The 21,477-nt window shown below is 43.0% G+C and overlaps 1 protein-coding gene across 1 annotated transcript in view; it reads right to left on the reverse strand.

The window, feature by feature from the left end:
• NSD2 (nuclear receptor binding SET domain protein 2) overlaps nt 1-21,477 on the reverse strand; it is an 881,013-nt gene that overhangs the window by 791,139 nt on the left and 68,397 nt on the right. The window contains exon 3 of the mRNA XM_085642559.1: nt 691-847. Coding sequence (XP_085498685.1) covers nt 691-847 — 157 coding nt within the window. The remainder of the gene's footprint in view (nt 1-690; nt 848-21,477) is intronic.

Consider the following 21,477-nt stretch of genomic DNA (forward strand, 5'->3'; position numbering starts at 1 on the left):
ACTTTTTGCGGTGGCTAAAGGAGGTGGAGAAGTGTGGCTCACTGGTTAGAGTAGGCAGACCTGGAAGCAGAGGTCCGCCCGGGACCAGGGTTCAATTCCCGGCTCAGCTGGGTCTTGAGACCATAAATTGTCCATGGACTCGATAATTCTCGCTCCAGTGCATACTTGATTCATGGGTTCACACTCTGCGACTCTGGGCAATAGCTTGCTTATTCTCCACAATGGCCCCTCGCGGCGGGATGCCTGGCTTTCACCTTGTGGATGCTCTGCTGGGTTATCTCACAGGGGAATACCAGGACGGGTTCCCTAAGCAAGCGCTTAGAGACCGGTTGGTGATTTGCGCTATATAAATATCTGTACATTTTACATTTTTTTACCACCTGCTAGATATTACCAGGTTCATTGTTGGAGTCAGTTCAGCTACAGTACTATCAGCTCTTTAACATGCTATTCTGGTAAAAAGAGGAAATATCAAATATTACTGATAATCATATGAGACGTAAGGGTTTTCAAAACACAATTCAACAACAGAAGCACATGCAATTGCAATCTTGCCTGTATAAATACTGGTTTCTATAGCAACATTATGGAACCTAACTCCAAGAAAAAAAAATACTTATGAAGGCACTTAAGCTTCTGCCATTATTATAAACTTGGCTGAAAGCAAAAATATCTTTACATTATACCAACCTTTCAGCCTGGTGTGTCTTTCAAGAATGGGATCAATGGAAACCATGCACGGCCACCAAGGGTAACCAGAAACTTTGGCCCACACTACATCTCCAACAGTATACTTCACAAGAGGTTCCAGGTCATCATCTGCTGACTTATCCATTTCCGCAGAAGCCTTTAAAGAAAACAAAAAGATAAAACGGGTATGAAACATGTTGCGCTGAAAGGTTAAACATTAGCTGACAGGCCATAAATTAATACAATTCTAAGTACAAACTGCTATTGTGGCGTTTCCAGTATACCTAGTCCTTTTTACTTTTCCCTCACTATCCGGAGAAGTTTCTCTGAACTGACTTGGGCATAAGCGTGCCGTCCAAAAATATCCTACAAAGCAATATTGTAAACCCTAAGGCGCTGCCTTGAGAGGTTTGTTTTGCAATATGTTTTTGCGCTAGTGCTTTGAGGCGGCAGTACGGGTCGCATTGGTGCAATGCTGTCGGTATTGTGATATAAAGAAAAGACTTAGCAGGTAAAACTCGTCATGCAGCGGACACTGAAGTGATTTGGGACACATCGGGTGCAGCCTCTCGAGTCTACGCCTGCCCCACTGCAAAGAAATGGACACGGGGCATGCATCAAAACCTTTAAACTATTTGACCGTCGGAATAACTTTCTGTGAAGCATAGCAACGCCAAGATAATTTTAGGAATGCAGATTGCAGTCTTTAAAAAAAAAATCAGTTTTTACCTGCAGGGGTACGCTTTGTAATGCGGAGAGAGAGACCACCTGGAGCCCCATTAGGTCATGTGAAAGGACTCCGCACAGACAACGAGCGGCCTGTTTCCAGGTGACTGGAGACAACAGCTGCGCTTTTACCTGCCCTCAATCTACGGCCTATGGAACAGACTCAGGCTAAAATGGAAGCGCAGGTCAGCTTCTGACATCACGCAATCAGGACATAGGCAAAGCGGTCATGTGCAGTCTGGTGGTGGCAAAAACAGACAAAAGACTCCTGCACTAAGCCACACATCAGAGGTCCTTTGCATTTGTTAGTTCTTTCTATAGCATCTTTGACTTGTCCAGCAGTGAGAACTTAAGTTTTACAAAACTGTTCATACAATCAATGCCTAGTTTCCGACATGGTCTACGAGAACGTCACTTTCCCTGTGCGAGGACAGCAGCTGCAGCTCTTAATGCAAGATGGGATTTAAATTTCAATGCGAGCCAATAGCCAAACCCCACATCGTCTAGTCATCACTGTAATTGAACGAGTAGGAGATGCACTATTCAAATATCATGTACCTGTATGTCCTTTATTAGCATCACCTAATGCATCACCTAATGCTTGTTAATGTGATCAATGGACTGCTGTATTAGAAGATGTTTATTTGTATATCGCTGTCTGGTCTGGTTTGTTTCCATTTTAGTGATCGGTTTGGTTTTGTCTATTGGGATTTCAGTACTTGTATGACCTATTAAGTCGTCAATATTTGTCTTTATCTTCCCATTGCAGGTAACTGGGTTCAAAGTGTTGTATGAGGGGGAGCTGGCCGATGCCCGACGAGTGCTGGATGAGACTGCTAGAGAGAAGGCCAAGCTTCAGATCGAACTTGGGAAATTCAAGTCTGACCTGGACGAGATAACTAAGAAGTAAGACATTTACCTTGGTGTCGGTTCTCCAGTGGCCTGACCAGTGTTCCTTGCAACTTGCCACTCTAATCCCACTCCAGCTGACGTGATCCGCCTCCCTGCACACTGCGTCTGTTTGCCGTTGTCATGGCTTGTTGGCTCTCTCCACAAAAGATCATGAAGTTCAAGCAGCCACAGCCTTGAGCATTGTACAGCTATAAGAACTACCTCCTGCCTGCATCCTCTGCATTGTGGGCCTTCATCTTCCTGCTGTTGAGGCTGCTCTGTGACTCCCTGTGTCTGCTGCCAGAGGGTCCTCAAGGGGGCTCCATAGATTCCTGCTGGCTCTCCTGTGGGCAGAGGGCCGGCTCGGACTTCCTTTTTGGGTTAGTCCCACAGACCATGCTCGTCTGTAACACAGCATCTTCTTCCGTGAACTGCGCTTTGCGTTAGCCAAGGCTTGTTGGTGGCACTGCCAGCCACTGACCTTCCTGCACTCGGCGACCGGTGTGGGACAGCTCGTGGATTGCTCCTGTGCTCCTGCATCGTCTCCTGGTCTCCACCACTGCTGCTTCAATCTCACCGTGCTACAGCAAGAACCTCCAACAAGGGCTAGTATTGTGCTCCTGTGCCTCCTGTTCACCTCTGGGTGGTTTGGACTCTGTCCTCTCTGCTTTCAGGTTCTTCTCGTCTGGATTCCAGGTCCAGGTTCCACCAAACTGGTCCACAAGAGACTGTGGCTGCTGATCTTCCATGATCCTCCATTGGCATCTACGGGCAGTTCTGAAACCATTTCACCCCTATGCACCTGGGCCACCATAGTATAGGTATCCTGGTTCCGGGGCATCCACGGGTGAGGTGGCTCTCCAAACTTGGGGAACGGTCCCAGAACTGTAAATATCCAACTGAGACTTACCCTGTGTTATCCTATGGACGTTTGACCCAGTGTAAACACACTGCACCAAGGTGCCTTGGGGTTCCTGGCTACTCACCTTGGTTTGTTCCGTGCTTCCCCTTGGATCCTCCATCCATGGGTATTAGTCCCAGTTTGGTACTTATCTCACATTTTACTATTTTAGTATATGGTTTGTACCCCCATACCTCACCCCTCACCTCGTTTTGGCCCTATGTGTTTTCTTATGCTACTTACCTGTTGTTTAAGTATCTTGTGTGTAGTTGCGATCTCCAGATAGGAGATATACCAAGTTAGTGTCTAGTGTGTGTTCATAAATACAAAGTATTTTTATACCCACCTGGTGTGGTCCTTTCTTGCGTGAAAAGCTTACGGACTGAATATAGCGGTATATGCACCAGCTTTACACCTTCCTGCATAAGCCTTAGCTACTCTCCACAGCTACCCCTTGAGAGCTCTGGTTTTCAGGGACCTAAACGCTATCACTAAGGGTTGCTTGGACTTAGTGCACAGTGCCTAACCATAGGTGGACACTATATACTGACCAGCCTCCTACAGTTAAGATTTAGTAGATTAATCATAACAAAATGTGTTAAACACAAAGACAGACTGTAAGGAATTTAATGTTATTAGTTCTATACATTTTCAGAATGGGTTTGGTCTGAAAATACAAACAAAACGTTTTACAAAAACATTCAATTGTCTTCTACCCCAGTGTCTAAGGTACATCTAGTAGCTGTTAGACCCATGGTGCGACTGGTTTTCTGTTTACCCATACTCATATATTAGTAAATTCATATATTACTGGCATCTCTTAAAATCAGGTTCTACTGGCAACACGTCTGGTCTTTATTCTCAAGTAACATTCTCCTGCCATCTTACATGTTATCATTGACCTCCTGAAGTTATCCCCTATGTGCTGTATTCCTGTGGTCTTGAAGTCGTGAATCATTACATCCCGTGTGGAAAAAAAACCAATGATCCAGTAGTCCCTGATGTCAGTCCTAACTCGTGGTACAGAAAAGATAGTTGCTGTAGCACTTTTATCTTTAAGAAGAGGACGTGAGGACCTTTGGAAGCTATAGTTTCCATCCTGAGGGATAACTCTTGCAGTAGACTATCTACATGACCATCTAAATAGGGGAGAAACAGCAAGAGTTTTTTTTCCTAGTCCTCTCTGCCAAATCAGATACCGCTCACAGTTCTCATTATTCTAAAATGTTTTATGGATGTGGGAATTTTCAATGTAATGAAAAGATGATTTATCAGCTTGCTAACTGATTACTATCAATCACTCATTATGATCCTTTTTCGGTCGGTTTCAAATTAATGTGGTGGTCCGCAGGGATCTGCCCCGTCCACATGCTCTTCAACATGTATGTCAGGACTCTTGAACCTCTTAATATTTCTTTTGGCTACAAAGCAAATTCTTAAACCAAAGCCACCCAGCTGATTATTCAGGTGGACTGTCAGACTACCCTTGCATCCTCTCAGTTTGCTTGCAATTCAAGATTGGAGGAGTTTGAGCATCCTCATACTTAACCCCTGCAACAATTCATGATTGCTGGTAAGCAGACAAATTGCACAACTCTCTCTGGCTTACATTATTAGTCATACAAACAAGAACTTATTTTGTGTTAAATCAGCGTCTACCTGGATAAAGATTTTTTTTCCTGCCCTGATCAATGTGGTTATATCCGCCTGCTTCTAGGGAATGAAAGAATAAAGTCTTCACAACTGTTCCTCAACCTACTGTCCTTCCAGAGGACTTGTGCTGTGGCATTCAGCTGTTATGTCCCGTAAATCATTTGTTCCTACAATGCTGAACATTTGCTCTTCTTCTTAGAAGTACTGGAGAGATTTGACATTCACCCTACATTCCCTTTACAGCCATCTGAGTTTCAGGAAAGCACACAAAGTTTCTATTCCTCTCAACCGTTAGTCTATAGTCTTTCGCCCATTGGCCAACGATGTTCCTCAGTGGCAAGCTAGACTGGTAAATGGATGCTAGCACTTAATAAGGACTTAGTCAGTGGGTGTGAGGAAAAAAGTGTTGCACTAAGAGGAGCAAGAAGCAGTGAAACTTAGGAGGTGCAGTTTAGTTGATGCATGTGTATCTTTACATTTCCCTTGACAAATAAACATCAAAGAATAAGAGTCCAACAATCCGCTGCACTCAAACAGGAAACAAAAACAGTGTTGGGAGCACATCTTTGGTATAAGACAGCAAGAATATGGCAATGGTTATGAAGAACATGGTATCTGCAAATGGTAGTCGGCACAGGCCAAAGCAACTGACAAGCAGAAAGTAAAGTAGCACTCTCACCTGCCTCCCAAGATTGATTTAAACAAGCATTGGCATAGGCAATAGGTCTCGCCTTAGGGACCTTATAAGTGTTTAGCCATGCAACAGTTGCATAACTAAATACTTACAAGGTCCCAAAAGCGAGACCTATTGGCTATGCCAAGCGGCCGTTAAAGTGATCGCGATCAAACATCAAAGCGGCCATGCGGCCGCGAAAGTGAAATTAATCTGGGTCAAGCGCGGCGCCCGCGCACATGCACTGTAGCTCTAGGCTAGCCTGGTAGCACTTTTTGGAGCCCTCTCAATAAGTCTCGCCAGACCAGCGCATGCGCTGGGTCAGGCGAGACCTAAAAAATACAAATTTAGATGACATTTTCTGCTTTTCACCAACAGACTTCAGTACTTTTAATCACTCCAGTTCAGTCTCTTCCATTGTCTCCACACCTATAATGTATCCACCTACTCCCACCCCCTCCTCCACCAGCAAGGACTCTTCCAACCAGTCATTCTAGCGCTCAATCTGTGCACTTCACCACACTTCTCCTTTGCACCACAACCCCATGAGGCACTCTTCGGGCATGACCGCTGCAAATCCTCGCCACATTTTGGGTTGGCATCTTTTTCCCACCATTGGTACCTATAATATGGTTGCTCAATTACTCACAGGTGCCACTCCTGCCTGTGTGGCCCTCGGTGTACAAGGTCCAAATAAGATGGGCACTTAAGTTGACCTCCACAGATGCTTGGAAGACTTGCAATCGTCCATTACGAAAGGGGAGTTGTGACGAGCATTCGCACAGGTCCGGGAGGTAGCCAGGAACGTGCGCTTTAATGTCACACAATTTTATTATTTGCATTGCACATATCGGACTCCTAAATAATTGTCGAGACTTAATGCAGCACACTCCTCCACATGCCCCCGATGTGATATGGGGCCCGCGAAGTTCAGACACGACTTGGGATTGTGCCCAACTTCAGACATACTGATCAGCAGTCTTGCATGTGCTGCGGGAGGTCACGGGGGTCCCTGTTGCAGCGTCGATTAAGCATGGTTTTCTAGGTTCTCTCCCTTTCCCTAAAACCGGGACCCGTGTGCGATAAAAACGTGGCTTTTTGGGACTATTGCTGGCGAAACGCCACATTTCCATACACTGGACACACCCTACAGCACCCCGACTGGATAAATGGAGGACTGACATGTGTGAACGGGGCGTGGCTGAGGAGCATCACCTGAGCTCAGTTCGCACGGATAAAAATGGATAACAGGATTTAGAGGCCTGGGGGGAAATGTTGGAGAGTCTGTCAGATGAGAGGCCGGAAGTCGGCAATCTCCACCTTGTATGTGTCGATACTGGAGACAGGGTTCTTGACTGACTGAGACATAGTGTGAGGTTAATGAATGTGGGCTGTGCACACAGAAGAAACGGCCCGCTGTACCCCTGACTGCCGTAGAGTTGGTGACCCAAGGCACGAGTTCAGAGGACTTACATAGGCCAGGGACATGAGTATCTACAAGATATTATTGAGGATTAGATAGCTTTTACACCTATGTCGGCCGATAGAACCGTTCCAGACTGACACCCCACATCTGCATTCCTGTTGACCCTATACTCGCGAGACAGTGGTCTACCTTAGAAGTCAAGGGAGATAGACTTGAGTATATAGTTAAATCCAGCTCTCTAATCAAGAATGCTATAGGAAATAACACCCGACTTGCCTGTCGCTGACATGATTGGTTTGTTTTGCTTACTCATGTAAATTTTTGTATTCATGGGAATTGGACTGTATGTTAAGCATGTGATTTATAATGCTAATCCAAGGCCAGAAGTATGGGCAAGTCCAGGGGCCGTTGCAATGAGCAGAGATAGTAGTCTGATGCGCATGATACTCCTTTATCATTTTACTCATGGCTTCATAAATGAGACAACATGTACCGTGATACTTATGCAATTCTGGAATTTTTTTTAAAAAAAGTTGCCCTCCACATCCCGTTAGCCATGGATAGATATATATATATATATATATACTCACTGAAAAAACCATAGGTTTCACACATGTTATAGTTAGCTGTACATTTCACTCGTAAAAAAACAATGAAATTGCCCCGTTATAGTTAGTGCAGGCAACTATAACTCACGCGACCGCAATCCTCTGCTGATGCTAATACTGTATTTGCCCATGTCTTCTTCCATTAAATTTTAGCTATACATATATTACAAATATTTTTTTTTCATAAAGACACATATGTCATCAGCGCGCGCCCACTTTACGCAGTTAGTGCCGTGCACGCACGGTGGTCACGCGGTGCGCTGCACGCACCGCGTGCCCACGTTATGCGGGATGGGCCATGTACGCATGATGCGCTTCGCACACCGTGCGCACATGGGGGACATATTATGCGCATCTTTATGAAATGTATTCTTTGTTAATTTCTTACGTGTTATAAGCCATGTACAAATGGTGCCCTTCGGGCACCATTTGCACAGGGGGTGGGGAGAGTGTGGATAATTTTTTTGTTTTTAAATTGTTTACCGTACGCGTACGGTAAGCGTAATCGGCGATTTACCGAAAAAAAAAAAATTTTTTTTTTGGGCTTGGGGGTTGTTTGGGGACCCCTATATCAATGCTGGGTAGTTAGGATCTCAAGAAACTGCCTCTTTAGACACTTTTTGGCTTCGTTTTTGCTGCCAAACTCAGAGAGCGAGAGAGAAAATGGCGGCCGCCGCTTCCTGGTTTCGACCGATTCGAATGTTTACTAAGATCTAAGAGCCAATCAAAATCGCGCTCGCGCACGCCACCGTACGCGTACGGTAAGCGCACCGTAAGCGCACCGTAAGCTGGCTCAGATATATATATTGATTTAAAGGCTATTTTCTCAGAATCTACTAAACAGATTTACACCAAACCTACAAAACGCACTTCCTTGACCTGAGGACTACCTCTCTGCCAAATTTCAAGTAATTCTGTTCAGCCGTTCGGGCTGTAGCTGTGTCTAAAGGTCCTATGGAAAAATGCATGGGAAAAACGCGTTTTGGGACCCCCCTTTTATCTGTGCCCCCGCTTGACGAATCCCCCCCGAGACTTTCAGGGTCGGAGCGTAGCGCCCCACCTATTTTGAAAAATTCGCGAGGATTCTTTGACCGGCGCCAAAGTTATTCAAAATAGAATGTTGCGGATTTCCTATGGAAACGTGGTCCTAACTATAACTACCTACTGGCGACCGCCAGTAGGTAAAATATATATATATATACATATATATTCACTGAAAAAACCATAGGTTTCAGACATGTTATAGTTAGCGGAAATTTTACTGATAAAAAACCAATGAAATTCCCCCGTTATAGTTAGTGCAGGCAACTATAACTCACGCGACCGCAATCCTCTGCTGATGCTAATACTGTATTTAGACACTTATTTGCCCATGTCTTCTTCCATAAATTTTTAGCTATACATATATTACAAATATTTTTTTTTCATAAAGACACATATGTCATCAGCAGAAGATTGCGGTCGCGTGAGTTATAGTTGCCTGCACTAACTATAACGGGGGAATTTCATTGGTTTTTTATCAGTAAAATTTCCGCTAACTATAACATGTCTGAAACCTATGGTTTTTTCAGTGAATTTGCAAGGTTTTTTAAATGCTAATTCCTAACTATAACGTGTGTGAAACCTATGGTTTTTTCAGTGAATTTGTACGTTTTTTTAAATGCTAAGTTACTTTACGCCATTCGTTGCGTGCACGCCCACTTAACGCAGTTCGTTCCGTGCGCGCACGGTGCGCTTCGCGCACCGTGCGCGCACAGTGAGCACGCGGTGCGCTTCGCGCACCGCGCGCCCACTTTACGCAGTTAGTGCCGTACACGAAAGGTGGGCACGCAGTGGGCTACGCGCACCGCGTGCCCACGTTACGCACCGTGCGCACATGGAGGACATATTATGCGCTTCCTTGTGATAGGTAATCTGTTAAATTTAATTTGTAAGTGATGACAATAATATGCCATGCACAGAGAGTGTTTTTTTTTTTTTATTAAAATTTTTAGCGTAAGTGCACCGTACGCGTACGGTAAGCGTAATCGGCGAAATTTTAAAAAAATAAAAATTTACCGTTTTTGGCCTTGGGGGATCTTTGAGGACTCAACTAACATGGCTATGTGCATGGGCGCTGTCTAAACAGCCCCTTTATATGTTTTTTGCCTTTGTTTACAGCCCCCCCCCCCTCAGAGTGCGAGAGAGAAAATGGCGGCCGCCGCTTCCTGGTTTCGACCGATTCGAATGTTTACTTAGATGTAACAGCCAATCAGAATCGCGCTCGCGCACGCCACCGTACGCGTACGGTAAGCTTACGGTAAGCGCACGGTAAGCGCACCGTAAGCTGCCACAGATATATATATTGATTTAAAGGCTATTTTCTCAGAATCTACTGAACAGATTTACACCAAACCTACAAAAGGCACTTCCTTGACCTGAGGACTACCTCTCTGCCAAATTTCTAGTAATTCTGTTCAGCCGTTCGGGCTGTAGCCCTGTCTAAAGGTCCTATGGAAAAATGCATGGGAAAAACGCGTTTTGGGACCCCCCTTTTATCACAGCCCCCGCTTGACGAATCCCCCCGAGACTTTCAGGGTAGGAGCGGAGCGTAGCGCCCCACCTATTTTGAGAAATTCGCGAGGATTCGTCGACCGGCGCCAAAGTTATTCAAAATAGAATGTAGCGGATTTCCTATGGAAACAGGGTCCTAACTATAACAACCTACTGGCGACCGCCAGTAGGTAATATATCTATATCTCCATATATCTCTATATATCTCCATATATCTCCATATATCTCCATATATCTCCATATATCTCTATATATCTCTATATATCTCTATATATCTCTATATATCTCTATATATCTCTATATATCTCTATATATCTCTATATATCTCTATATATCTCTATATATCTCTATATATCTCTATCTATCTCTATCTCTATCTATCTCTATCTCTATCTATCTCTATCTCTATCTATCTCTATCTCTCTATCTATATCTCTCTATCTATATCTCTCTATCTATATCTCTCTATATATATCTCTCTCTATATATATCTCTCTCTATATATATCTCTCTATATATATATCTCTCTATATATATATCTCTCTATATATATATCTCTCTATATATATATCTCTCTATATATATATCTCTCTATATATATATCTCTCTATATATATATCTCTCTATATATATATCTCTCTATATATATATCTCTCTATATATATATCTCTCTATATATATATCTCTCTATATATATATCTCTCTATATATATATCTCTCTATATATATATCTCTCTATATATATATCTCTCTATATATATATCTCTCTATATATATATCTCTCTATATATATATCTCTCTATATATATATCTCTCTATATATATATCTCTCTATATATATATCTCTCTATATATATATCTCTCTATATATATATCTCTCTATATATATATCTCTCTATATATCTCTCTATATATCTCTCTATATATCTCTCTATATATCTCTCTATATATCTCTCTATATATCTCTCTATATATCTCTCTATATATCTCTCTATATATCTCTCTATATATCTCTCTATATATCTCTCTATATATCTCTCTATATATCTCTCTATATATCTCTCTATATATCTCTCTATATATCTCTCTATATATCTCTCTATATATCTCTCTATATATCTCTCTATATATCTCTCTATATATCTCTCTATATATCTCTCTATATATCTCTCTATATATCTCTCTATATATCTCTCTATATATCTCTCTATATATCTCTCTATATATCTCTCTATATATCTCTCTATATATCTCTCTATATATCTCTCTATATATCTCTCTATATATCTCTCTATATATCTCTCTATATATCTCTCTATATATCTCTCTATATATCTCTCTATATATCTCTCTATATATCTATCTCTCTCTATCTCTCTATATATCTCTCTATATATCTATCTCTCTCTATCTCTCTCTATCTCTCTCTATCTCTCTCTATCTCTCTCTATCTCTCTCTATCTCTCTCTATCTCTCTCTATCTCTCTCTATCTCTCTCTATCTCTCTCTATCTCTCTCTATCTCTCTCTATCTCTCTCTATCTCTCTCTATCTCTCTCTATCTCTCTCTATCTCTCTCTATCTCTCTCTATCTCTCTCTATCTCTCTCTATCTCTCTCTCTCTCTCTCTATCTCTCTCTATCTATCTCTCTCTATCTCTCTCTCTCTATCTCTCTCTATCTATCTCTCTCTATCTCTCTCTATCTCTCTCTCTCTATCTCTCTCTATCTCTCTATCTCTCTCTATCTCTCTCTATCTCTCTCTCTATCTCTCTCTATCTCTCTCTATCTCTCTCTATCTCTCTCTATCTCTCTCTATCTCTCTCTATCTCTCTCTATCTCTCTCTATCTCTCTCTATCTCTCTCTATCTCGCTCTATCTCGCTCTATCTCTCTCTATCTCTCTCTATCTCTCTCTATCTCGCTCTATCTCTCTCTATCTCGCTCTATCTCGCTCTATCTCTCTCTATCTCGCTCTATCTCGCTCTATCTCTCTCTATCTCTCTCTATCTCTCTCTATCTCTCTCTATCTCTCTATCTATATATATATATATATATCAAAGCTCCAATTTCCCTTGTTTGTCAAGAAATAACGCACTCCAGGGGGGGATCGTCACAGTTATTATTTAATTAACGGTAACTGCAAGCAAAACAAACAAACGCGTTTCGGCGTCAGCCTTCTTCTGTGTTCATTACACATTGGTGACGGCATGTTTAAAATTTACACATGTTGAGTAACTCAATAGTTTGTTGAGAACAGTGCTTCAAGGAAGGGTGTACGCCGATACACGGCGAAATGATTAACGCTAATGCCATGGCATGGTTGAAAGTATAATTGATGAGGTATTTACTTTGTATAATGTAATGATAATTTGAATTACATTGGGTTAAAAGCCGATAAACGGCGGAATAACAAGGATTTTAACCATTACAATATGGCACCGACATTTGCGTATAAAATGTTTGTCCTTTCTTTATGTTAGGAGCACTAAGCAAACCTTTTTAAACATGCCGTCACCAATGTGTAATGAACACAGAAGAAGGCTGACGCCGAAACGCGTTTGTTTGTTTTGCTTGCAGTTACCGTTAATTAAATATTAGCTGTGACGATCCCCCCTGGAGTGCGTTATTTCTTGACAAACAAGGGAAATTGGAGCTTTGACATTTAGCGGTGTCCACTACCGCAAACTGCACCTGTCCACGAGTGCTCCGCTCAGAGGTGAAAGTGGAGACAAGGAGCGTGATATATATATATATATATATATATATATATATATATATATATATATATATATATATTATCCTTTTTCCAGCTAGAGCTCCCAATCCTAGGGTCAGAACATGCGGCACAGCACTGACTAGCTGCACATTAGTTATTTCAAGCCAGCTTGCTCAATGAGGCAGCGTCCTCGGGGAGCCGCTCAGGGCGATACGCTAGGGAGCTGGTCACCCCGGACAGCTCCCAGAGGTACAGTTCCCTAAATCCGGTGTATGGCACCACCCCAACGGAACCACAGAGGATACCTCAAGCGACCTCCACCAGCGAATTTCAATCAATCAGCTCCCGCCCCTCCCGGAATCCGGACTATATGCCGGCTGTCTCCTCACCGGGACACCCATTCCCATCCACGCCTCCGATGACGCGTCTCTCTACCCACCTGTGTCTTCCTCAATTGACCACAATTTAATCTCATTCCTCCGGGACTCTGGACGACACGACGGTTGCCTCCGTCTTCCTGACACCCATCCCCATCTACTCGTGGGAATTCACGTACCTGCTAATCCACCCGTGATTTCCTTACACAGATCCCTTACCACTCTATGATGGTATCGGTCTTCCTACTGCATTCATCGCCTAATTAGCCCAGGTAACTAGCTGGTAACCACTGGCCCGGTCTACTAACTCCCCAGGAAGTAGCCCTCGCCTTCCTCCTTCAGCACTTCCCAAACTGTAACCTGGTCCTAATGATGATCCTAATCGAAACGCAGTCAACATTTCAAGGCAACTATGCTCTGGTTCACCAATTATGCCCAATTTTGTACAGTTCTTTGTAAATACTTACCTCAAGTACCTACTCAACATTGTCACCTTTTCACCTTGCGTCGCCTATCCCCGTTTCACTTGTCACATGCACCATCCACCATCCACCTTGTGTGTCACAAGCACCGATGTGCACAAAGTTTGTTGGATTACTTACATACTAATTGTCAAACCTACAGGTTTTCAAAACACAAATAAAAAGCATTATCATTTGCAATTCCAATAGCTCAACCTCTCGCATATGCAAGACCTATTAAATAGCAATTTATTTTTTATTTTTTATTTTTATTTATTTTTTTTTTTTTTAACACTGCAGCTAAGGAGATTACTTTTGATTTAATTTCTTCCTGGGCAAATTTTTACTTTTCCCGCTTCCTTACGAGAAACCAGCATTCCCTACCGTCGGTGCTCAAAGTTGCTCAGCACCAGAAGCAAGGAAAATCACAATCGTAGATCTTCAAGATTTTTGACTGAGGAAGGCTAGGTAAGTATCACTTTTCAGAATCTGCTACTGGATCTGGAAGTTGCTGGTCTTTTTGTTGGTGTGTAATACATGACTAAGTGACACCGGCAGACATTCCACGCACCTTCAAACACTGGTGAATTCACCAAACATTAAAATAGTTAAGCGAAACGACAACCACGTCAATTTGACTCGGATGATGAGCTCGTTTTCTGAGAACATGGGCTTTGCATAATTTAGAGGGATTTATTTATAAAGTTTTATATAGCTCGAACGTGACCCACGAGGGTATCAGAGCGCTTTACAGTAGAAGAACATAAATGGACGAGGTGGTATACACGTATTCAAATGTGTCAATTCGTACAAAAGAGATATAAAATCTATGCAAAACAAACAGAGGACCGCAAATCTGCAGGAAGTTGTACAATATACAGTTAATGAACATTAGATGATTGTGCTAGCAAACAAACATATTATAACCTCGTTCGATTCACAGTGGATATAAAGTATATAGATAACCAAGGGGGACCCGAGGCCAGCTAAGCTTTACACTACATACAGTTATTGAGCATTAAGGACTGTGGTATTAGTCTTACATAAAATAGTCTCGTCCATTCCACCAGAGATAGGCAATAGTATTCGGGTAATAAAGAGGACTCGTAACAGACAAGAATTAAGACTTAGGACATGAATTTGTTCATTAGTAGTATTTTTACTTCTTTTTTGAATGCGGTAAAGGAAGTGATTCCACGCACTACTGGAGGTAAGGAGTTCCAAATCTTTGGTGCAATCAATGGGAAAGCTCTGCTGCCAGTTCTCTTCTTATGGAAGGATTGAGGTTTCAGAAGGAAAGTGGTCGCACTTCGTATTTGTCTGCAACCTCCAGCCCTTTCCAGCTTTAGAGCCAAGTAACTGGGTGTATTGTTGTGAATTGCTTTGTGCGTCATGCAAGCCACTTTAAGGTGTATTCTTGCCTCGTACGGCAACCAATTCAGGGCTTTCAAGGTTGGAGAGATGTGCCCATTTATTTTGGTTCCTGATACCAGTCTAGCCGCAGCATTCAGTGATGCCCTCAACGGAGCAAGCTTGTATTTAGGGAGACCACAGAGGGTGTTGCTTCCGTAGTCTAATCTTGGCAGCACTAGGGCTTGTACTGCCATTTTTAGATAAGCTTGAGGGAGGAAGGGTTTGAGTTTCCTTAATATACTCAACTTGTGATTAGCTCCCTTGGTGGCAATAGAGATGTGCGACTGCATATTCAGATGTTTGTCTATGGTGATTCCTAGGGATTTTGCTGAGTCAATGATGAGGGGAACACAGTCAAAAGGAGGTTAGGTGTTTTAACCATAGGTCTAGCTTTGGTGTGTGGTTCGGTGGCAAGATGAGAATGAATTCCGTTTTTTTGGTATTCAGCATGAGGTGGTGGTTAGTGAGTCAAACATTGCGTGTTCCGTAGAATAGTGTTGAGGACAATGAAGTCTTCTGGAGTGGTGATTTTCAGCTACAGCGGAGTGTCATCTACGTACAGGTGATATAGAATGTTCGCTGATTTCAGTGCATTCGCCACAGGCTCTATTAGGAGGTTGAAAAGAATGGGTGATAGGGCAGATCCCTGAGGGACACCCAGGGTGACCACAGAGGGTTGAGAGTTCTCTTATTCAAGAAGGAGGAGAACCATTGCAACACTGTGACAGAGAGGCCCATCCTTCGTTCCAATAGGGACAGAAGGTTGTCATGCTTGACCGTATCGAAGTCGGAGGACAAATCAATAAGTATCAATAGGCATGATTCATTGCGGTCAAGTATTTTTAGTATGTCATCCATAATGTGTGTGAGTGCAGAGCTGTGTCCTTGGCAGAAGCCGAATTGGTGATTGTCTAAGAGGTTGTAATTCTCAATATGGTTGCATAATTGAATTTGTACACATTTCCCCGATAGTTTCGCCAAAGTGGGGATGTTGGTTATCGGACGGTAGTTGTTTAGATCATATTAAGAGGAGTCAGCTTTCTTTAGTATAGGTGTGACCTGCCCTATTTTAAGACAGTCCGGAATGTCACCTTGACTCAGGGAGGCATTTACAATTTTAGCCCATAGCGGTAGGATAGATGTTTTTAAACTTAAACAGGGCAGGAGGTCAGCGAAATGATTGGAGGGGTTGAGTGCTTGAAGAGTGTTGTCGATTATTTGTTGAGAGATTGGCGAGAAGGTGTGCCATGAGGCATTGTTTTTTGTGACTTCCCTTGGACTATTAAAATGTACTTTGAATAGAGCGCCACATTTAGAATCTTGGACCATAATTTGCGGGAGCGCCAACTTGGATTGTATATCTAGCTCGATGGTCTTAATTTTTTCGTGGAAGAAATTGGCAAGCACATCACAGGTAGGTGTGGTCAGGTCATTTAGTTCCCTAGAGTTAGTCATATTGCATGATTGTTACTTGACGATTTCAAAGAGTTTTTTTGGCCAGTAGAAAGCCTGGTTCAGCTGGGTTCTGAAAAAGTCTGCCTTTGCCTTAAGAATCTTCCTATTGTAAGAATTCCTCAATCTTCTAAGGTGCTCAAGGTTATCAGTGGTAGAAGCAGATTTACATAGACGCTCTGCAACTCTTAGATGTCGACGCTCCGAGTTCAGGGCCTCATTGAACCAAGGTTTGGAAATCTTATTGGAGATTTTTTTTTTCCTGTAGAGGCGATGTAGAGTCCAGGATTTCAAGTAAAGTGGCATTGTAGAAGGTTGTGAGGTCATGTACATCAGTCATGTCCGTCATGAGGGTCAGAGCGGAGTTGCAACGGTTTACCAAGGTGATGGGGTTGATACTTTGTAAGTTCCTTTTCCATTGCCTTGTTTGAGGGTTGGCCCCTTTTTTGAGTAGCTATGATATTGATGGAGAAGAGGATGCAATAATCAGACCGATCGCATGGGGTGATGGATTCTAGTAGGACGGTGTTTGTTTTTGCAGTGATGAGGTCGAATGTCTCTCCCTTGTTAGGAGTTGGGCTGTCACAGAATTGAGATAGCTCATGTTCTGACAAACTGTTTAAGACAGCCTAAAATGCTGTTGTTGTTCCAATGGAGGTTAAAGTCACCCAAGAAAATATGAGGAACTTGTGAGTTGGCATTGGATGCCATGATCTCCATGATCTCGTCGATGCAAGTCAAGTTATCGCCTGGGGGGGGGTGGTAGAATATGTGTAGCTTGATGGCGATGCGCTTAGCATCAGAGATATTAATACATTGATAATCACAGGAGGATAGCCCGATGAAGTCCGCTTCCTTGACTGATATTGAATTACGCTAGATGGAAGCTACCCCTCCCCCTAGTGTCCCAATTCTGTCTAGTCGGATTAGGTCATGGGAAGGAGGAACCATTAAGTCAAGGATGGGCGAGGAGGAACTATTTAACCAAGTTTCTGTGAGGACCATAATGTCTAAATCATTCTCTAAAATGAGATTGAATATATCAGTAGCATGTTTGCTAGCAGATCTGCAATTAATGAGCCCACTTCAACTTGTTAATAGAATGCTTTAAGGTAGTCTGTTCTAATTTGATAATTGTGAAGTTATCTCTATTTACGGATCTGTTATTGAGAGTCGGTTCTCTGAGGGGATTGGTTACAATGGATTGAATAGTGTCACATTGGGACTTACGGTTATCTGTATCCGGGACATAGGATGTGAGGAGTTTGTCTATGCCTCTGTCTGATAGTTCATCGCTTGACCTCCTAGGCCACGAAGGGGAGGGTAAACTACCCGGATTAGTGTTTTGGGGGAGTGTGTACTTGAATAGGTGTCTGCTAGGTTGGACATTGATTTAGTTATACTGACTAGTGTTCTCGGTGTGAGCATCCGTGGGGATGCAGTTACTCGTTTGGAGACTGATTTGGTTCACGGTGTCGTTGGTGGCTCTGTGTAAGTTAGGAAGTTCTTTAGTGATGGTAGATAGATTATGCATTTCGTCCTCGAGATGGGATAGGTCAGTAGCTAACTCATTAAGTCAAGCGATCCAGACAGCATTGGGAAAGTAGGTAGTAGATGTGGGGTTATGATGAGTTATGGAGGGCGATCCGCCCGTAGTGTCAGTATGCATGGTCATGTTCTCCAATTGCTTGGGGATATCTACATTAGGTATGGGTGTATGATCCGTTATGGAGGGCGATCCACCAGTATGTTCTGTTTGCAAAATCACGTTCTCCATTTGCTTGGGGATAACTTCAATCGGGGTAAAGGTAAAAGGGATGTGCAATCTGAAACTAGCATTCCCAAACAGACCCATGTCAGGGGTAATCCAGAAAGTATGGTAATGGCATTTTAAGTTTTAAGAGTATTTGTAAGAATAAAAATGCATAGTGAGATAGATTTCCATCCTCTCGGTAACGCAGATACCATCACTGTCAGCTTCAGGCCTATATCAATCTGTTTCATGCAAGTTGCTTTTTTTGATATTTTACTGATCCCCCGGTTTTTGAACTTCGAAAATGATGAAGCAAATAGCAAGTACAAGTAAGCGTCTTTTTGTTATTAGGTGAGGTTATGTATTGTATTTATTATATAGGTCAACGTCATATACCATTTGCAACGAAAGCCATAGTGAACTGCATTTTTTTTCTTCAGTATTCCTTTTAATAATGCACTGCTCCGACTCTTGGGGAATCCGATTACGTAGGAGAGCTGAGTTTTTTGTATGCCACTTTCTTTCTCCCCCTCACACAACAATGCACAAACATATTTTGTTGGTTCCTTTCTGCACCTTTGCAAAGTAGACTGAATGAATTGAAAATTGCCTGTAAAGTATGCAAAAGTGAGCAGCGCCAGTGACTTCATACATTTTGCAGTTGCTTAGAGGCCATTGAGGTGCTGCCTCTGTACTGCACGAACACATTCATAAACCGATTAGGAGTATTGTTTTTCAATATTTTCGATTCACACCCTAAAAGGCATCCCTAAAGCAAACTTGTCCCAGTGCTTCAATTCCAACAACAATAGTTCTAACTCAAACAAATGAGAGCTACTGCATTTCAAAGGCTTGTTGCTTTTGTAGAAGAGAATTTGGGGTGGACTCAGGAATAACATGAACCTGTAAAGAGCCTTCCATCTCATAGGTAAATATAAAAGCAAGACCTAGAGACCAGGCTGGCACTGAACCTAGTGAGAGGGGAGCTACTGTGGAAAATGTATTCTTTATCTTGACACTCGCTCAGCCATTTTGTACTATGTGGAAAAGTAGGTCTGTTATCTTGCCATACACTCCACCATTTTGCGCTTCACCCACCCTTCATCACTGACCTTCTCTCTGTATCACAAATGCTCTGTGGCTTCACATCTTGATTCACCTTAACCTCTGCACTGCCCTGTTTTCTGACCTGGCCTACCGCCACCTGCCTGAACTCTTGCTAACCCCAGTTGAACAGGACTGTTCGCCCGCGCTTACTGTCCTCACCCTGCCCTTCGCCCTGCAGGGCTTGACAGCTACCATCTTCGGACTTATCAGATTGACCTCTGCTTGTTGTGCAACTATGGGTTTCACCTATACACTGCAGGGACCCAACAGTGACCATCTGCTAGCTTATCAGATTGACCTTTGCTTGTTGTGTAATTATGGGTTTCACCTATGCCCTGCAAGGGCCCAACAGTAACCATCTGCTAACTTATCAGATTGACCTATGATTGCATAATTATGGTGTTCATTGTTTTACTGTACACGTCTCCCTTTGTATAATGATGGTGTTAGTTTACTGTACACATCCCCCCTTTGCATAATCATGGTGTTCTTTCTTTACTGTACACGCAGGGGTGGGGATGAAGGGTATATAAGACGTGGAACCAAAGTGCTTGGCAGATTGCCTCCTCAGACAAGCTGCGGGTGTCTGTTGCCGATGCTCTCTCTCCATCTCATGAGATTGTAATAAATATACTTTCTCTCGGCGCTCCAGTGTTGGTCTCAGTTTGTATCCCAGACGCGTGGACGAAGAGTGGACCCTGCACCTTTGGGTGGTCTTCCAAGGAGACCCCCAAATCCACAATTGGCGCCCAACGTAGGGCCCAATCAGTGACGCGGCTGCCAGGTCAAGGGGTCCCAACGAAGTTTGAATGGACGGTGGTGGGGTATACATACGCAAAGAGACCCTCGTCTTTGTAGCCACCACCTGACCTTCACTGCATCTGAGGAGACCCCCGCAAGTTGAGCCGGTCCTGACTGGGGCCCCCGATAGACTTGAACGATCCTAGCAGCAGAGAGACCGCCTGGAGAACCAGACAGAGGATTCTGGTAGGGTCGCTGATTTGCAAAACCTTTTTGTTTGTATTTGTTTTGGTTGTCTGGTTCTTGTTTCACTCTTTGCAAAAAGTGAAGGTAAACGAGTAATGTGGACTTTTTATCCGGCTTTTAGAGACTTGTAGAGACGTTTTGGTAAGATAACATAGAAAAGCATGCCCGTATTTGGTAAATTTACACGATTGTGTTCCTGCACATCTCGATCAAAGGTATTGGAAGAAAGTCAGCCAGCTCCCCCAGAGGGTACCCCGAATAAAGAAATATAGATAAAGTACGGTATTTCTCCCATAATGTACAACACATTATGGAACAAATACACGTCAAAGGATAGGGTTAATACCTGGTCAAAATATGGCTCTTTTGACCCTCAGAAAATAGAGGCAGTAGAAGCCCAATTGCATAGGCGCAGATCTAGACAATCCATGTTTTATTCCTTGGGGTTATGGAAGAAAGAAATTATAGAAAGGGAGAGGAGAGCTCAGGCTTGATCCCAGAAGGCAGTATGGAAATCAGAGAAACAAAAAAAACTGTCGCAATAACAACAAGAGAAGGTGGCTTCAAATATTGCCTGTCTAGATAGAGAACATTAACTAAATGCCTCTGGCCAGTATCCTATGCGATATACCCCCTTAGCACAGTCAGACCCCCATGAGGACGAATTACTCCTACACCCCCCGCCACCACATCACGTACCTCCCCCTCTACTTCCCGCTGACGGACAACAGCTCTGACGCCAACGGACAACAACCTCCCGGTCCAGACTTGCGTCCCGACCCTACAGCTCCACCCCCCATCTCTCTCTGGTCCTGTACATGGTTCATTGCAGATTGACACATTTGTCCACAGTACGGAGAGACGGACGCCCCCACGTTCACTTGGTGAGGTTGCTCTAAATGCATGCTTGCGCAATTGATTGAATTGGAGACACTCGTCATTTTGGGAGATTATAGACTGGGAGATTATAGACTGGGATTATTAGTTCTCATTTATTGAGGGTCCCAAATTTTAGGGGACAATGAGTAAACTAAGGAAATGCATTTCTCATTGTTATGTTGTTTTGGAAGTCCGTATTTGGACAAATTGC

Source organism: Triturus cristatus, chromosome 2_2 (genome assembly GCF_964204655.1).
Source record: "Triturus cristatus chromosome 2_2, aTriCri1.1, whole genome shotgun sequence".
In the NCBI taxonomy this organism is placed as follows: Eukaryota; Metazoa; Chordata; class Amphibia; order Caudata; family Salamandridae; genus Triturus; species Triturus cristatus.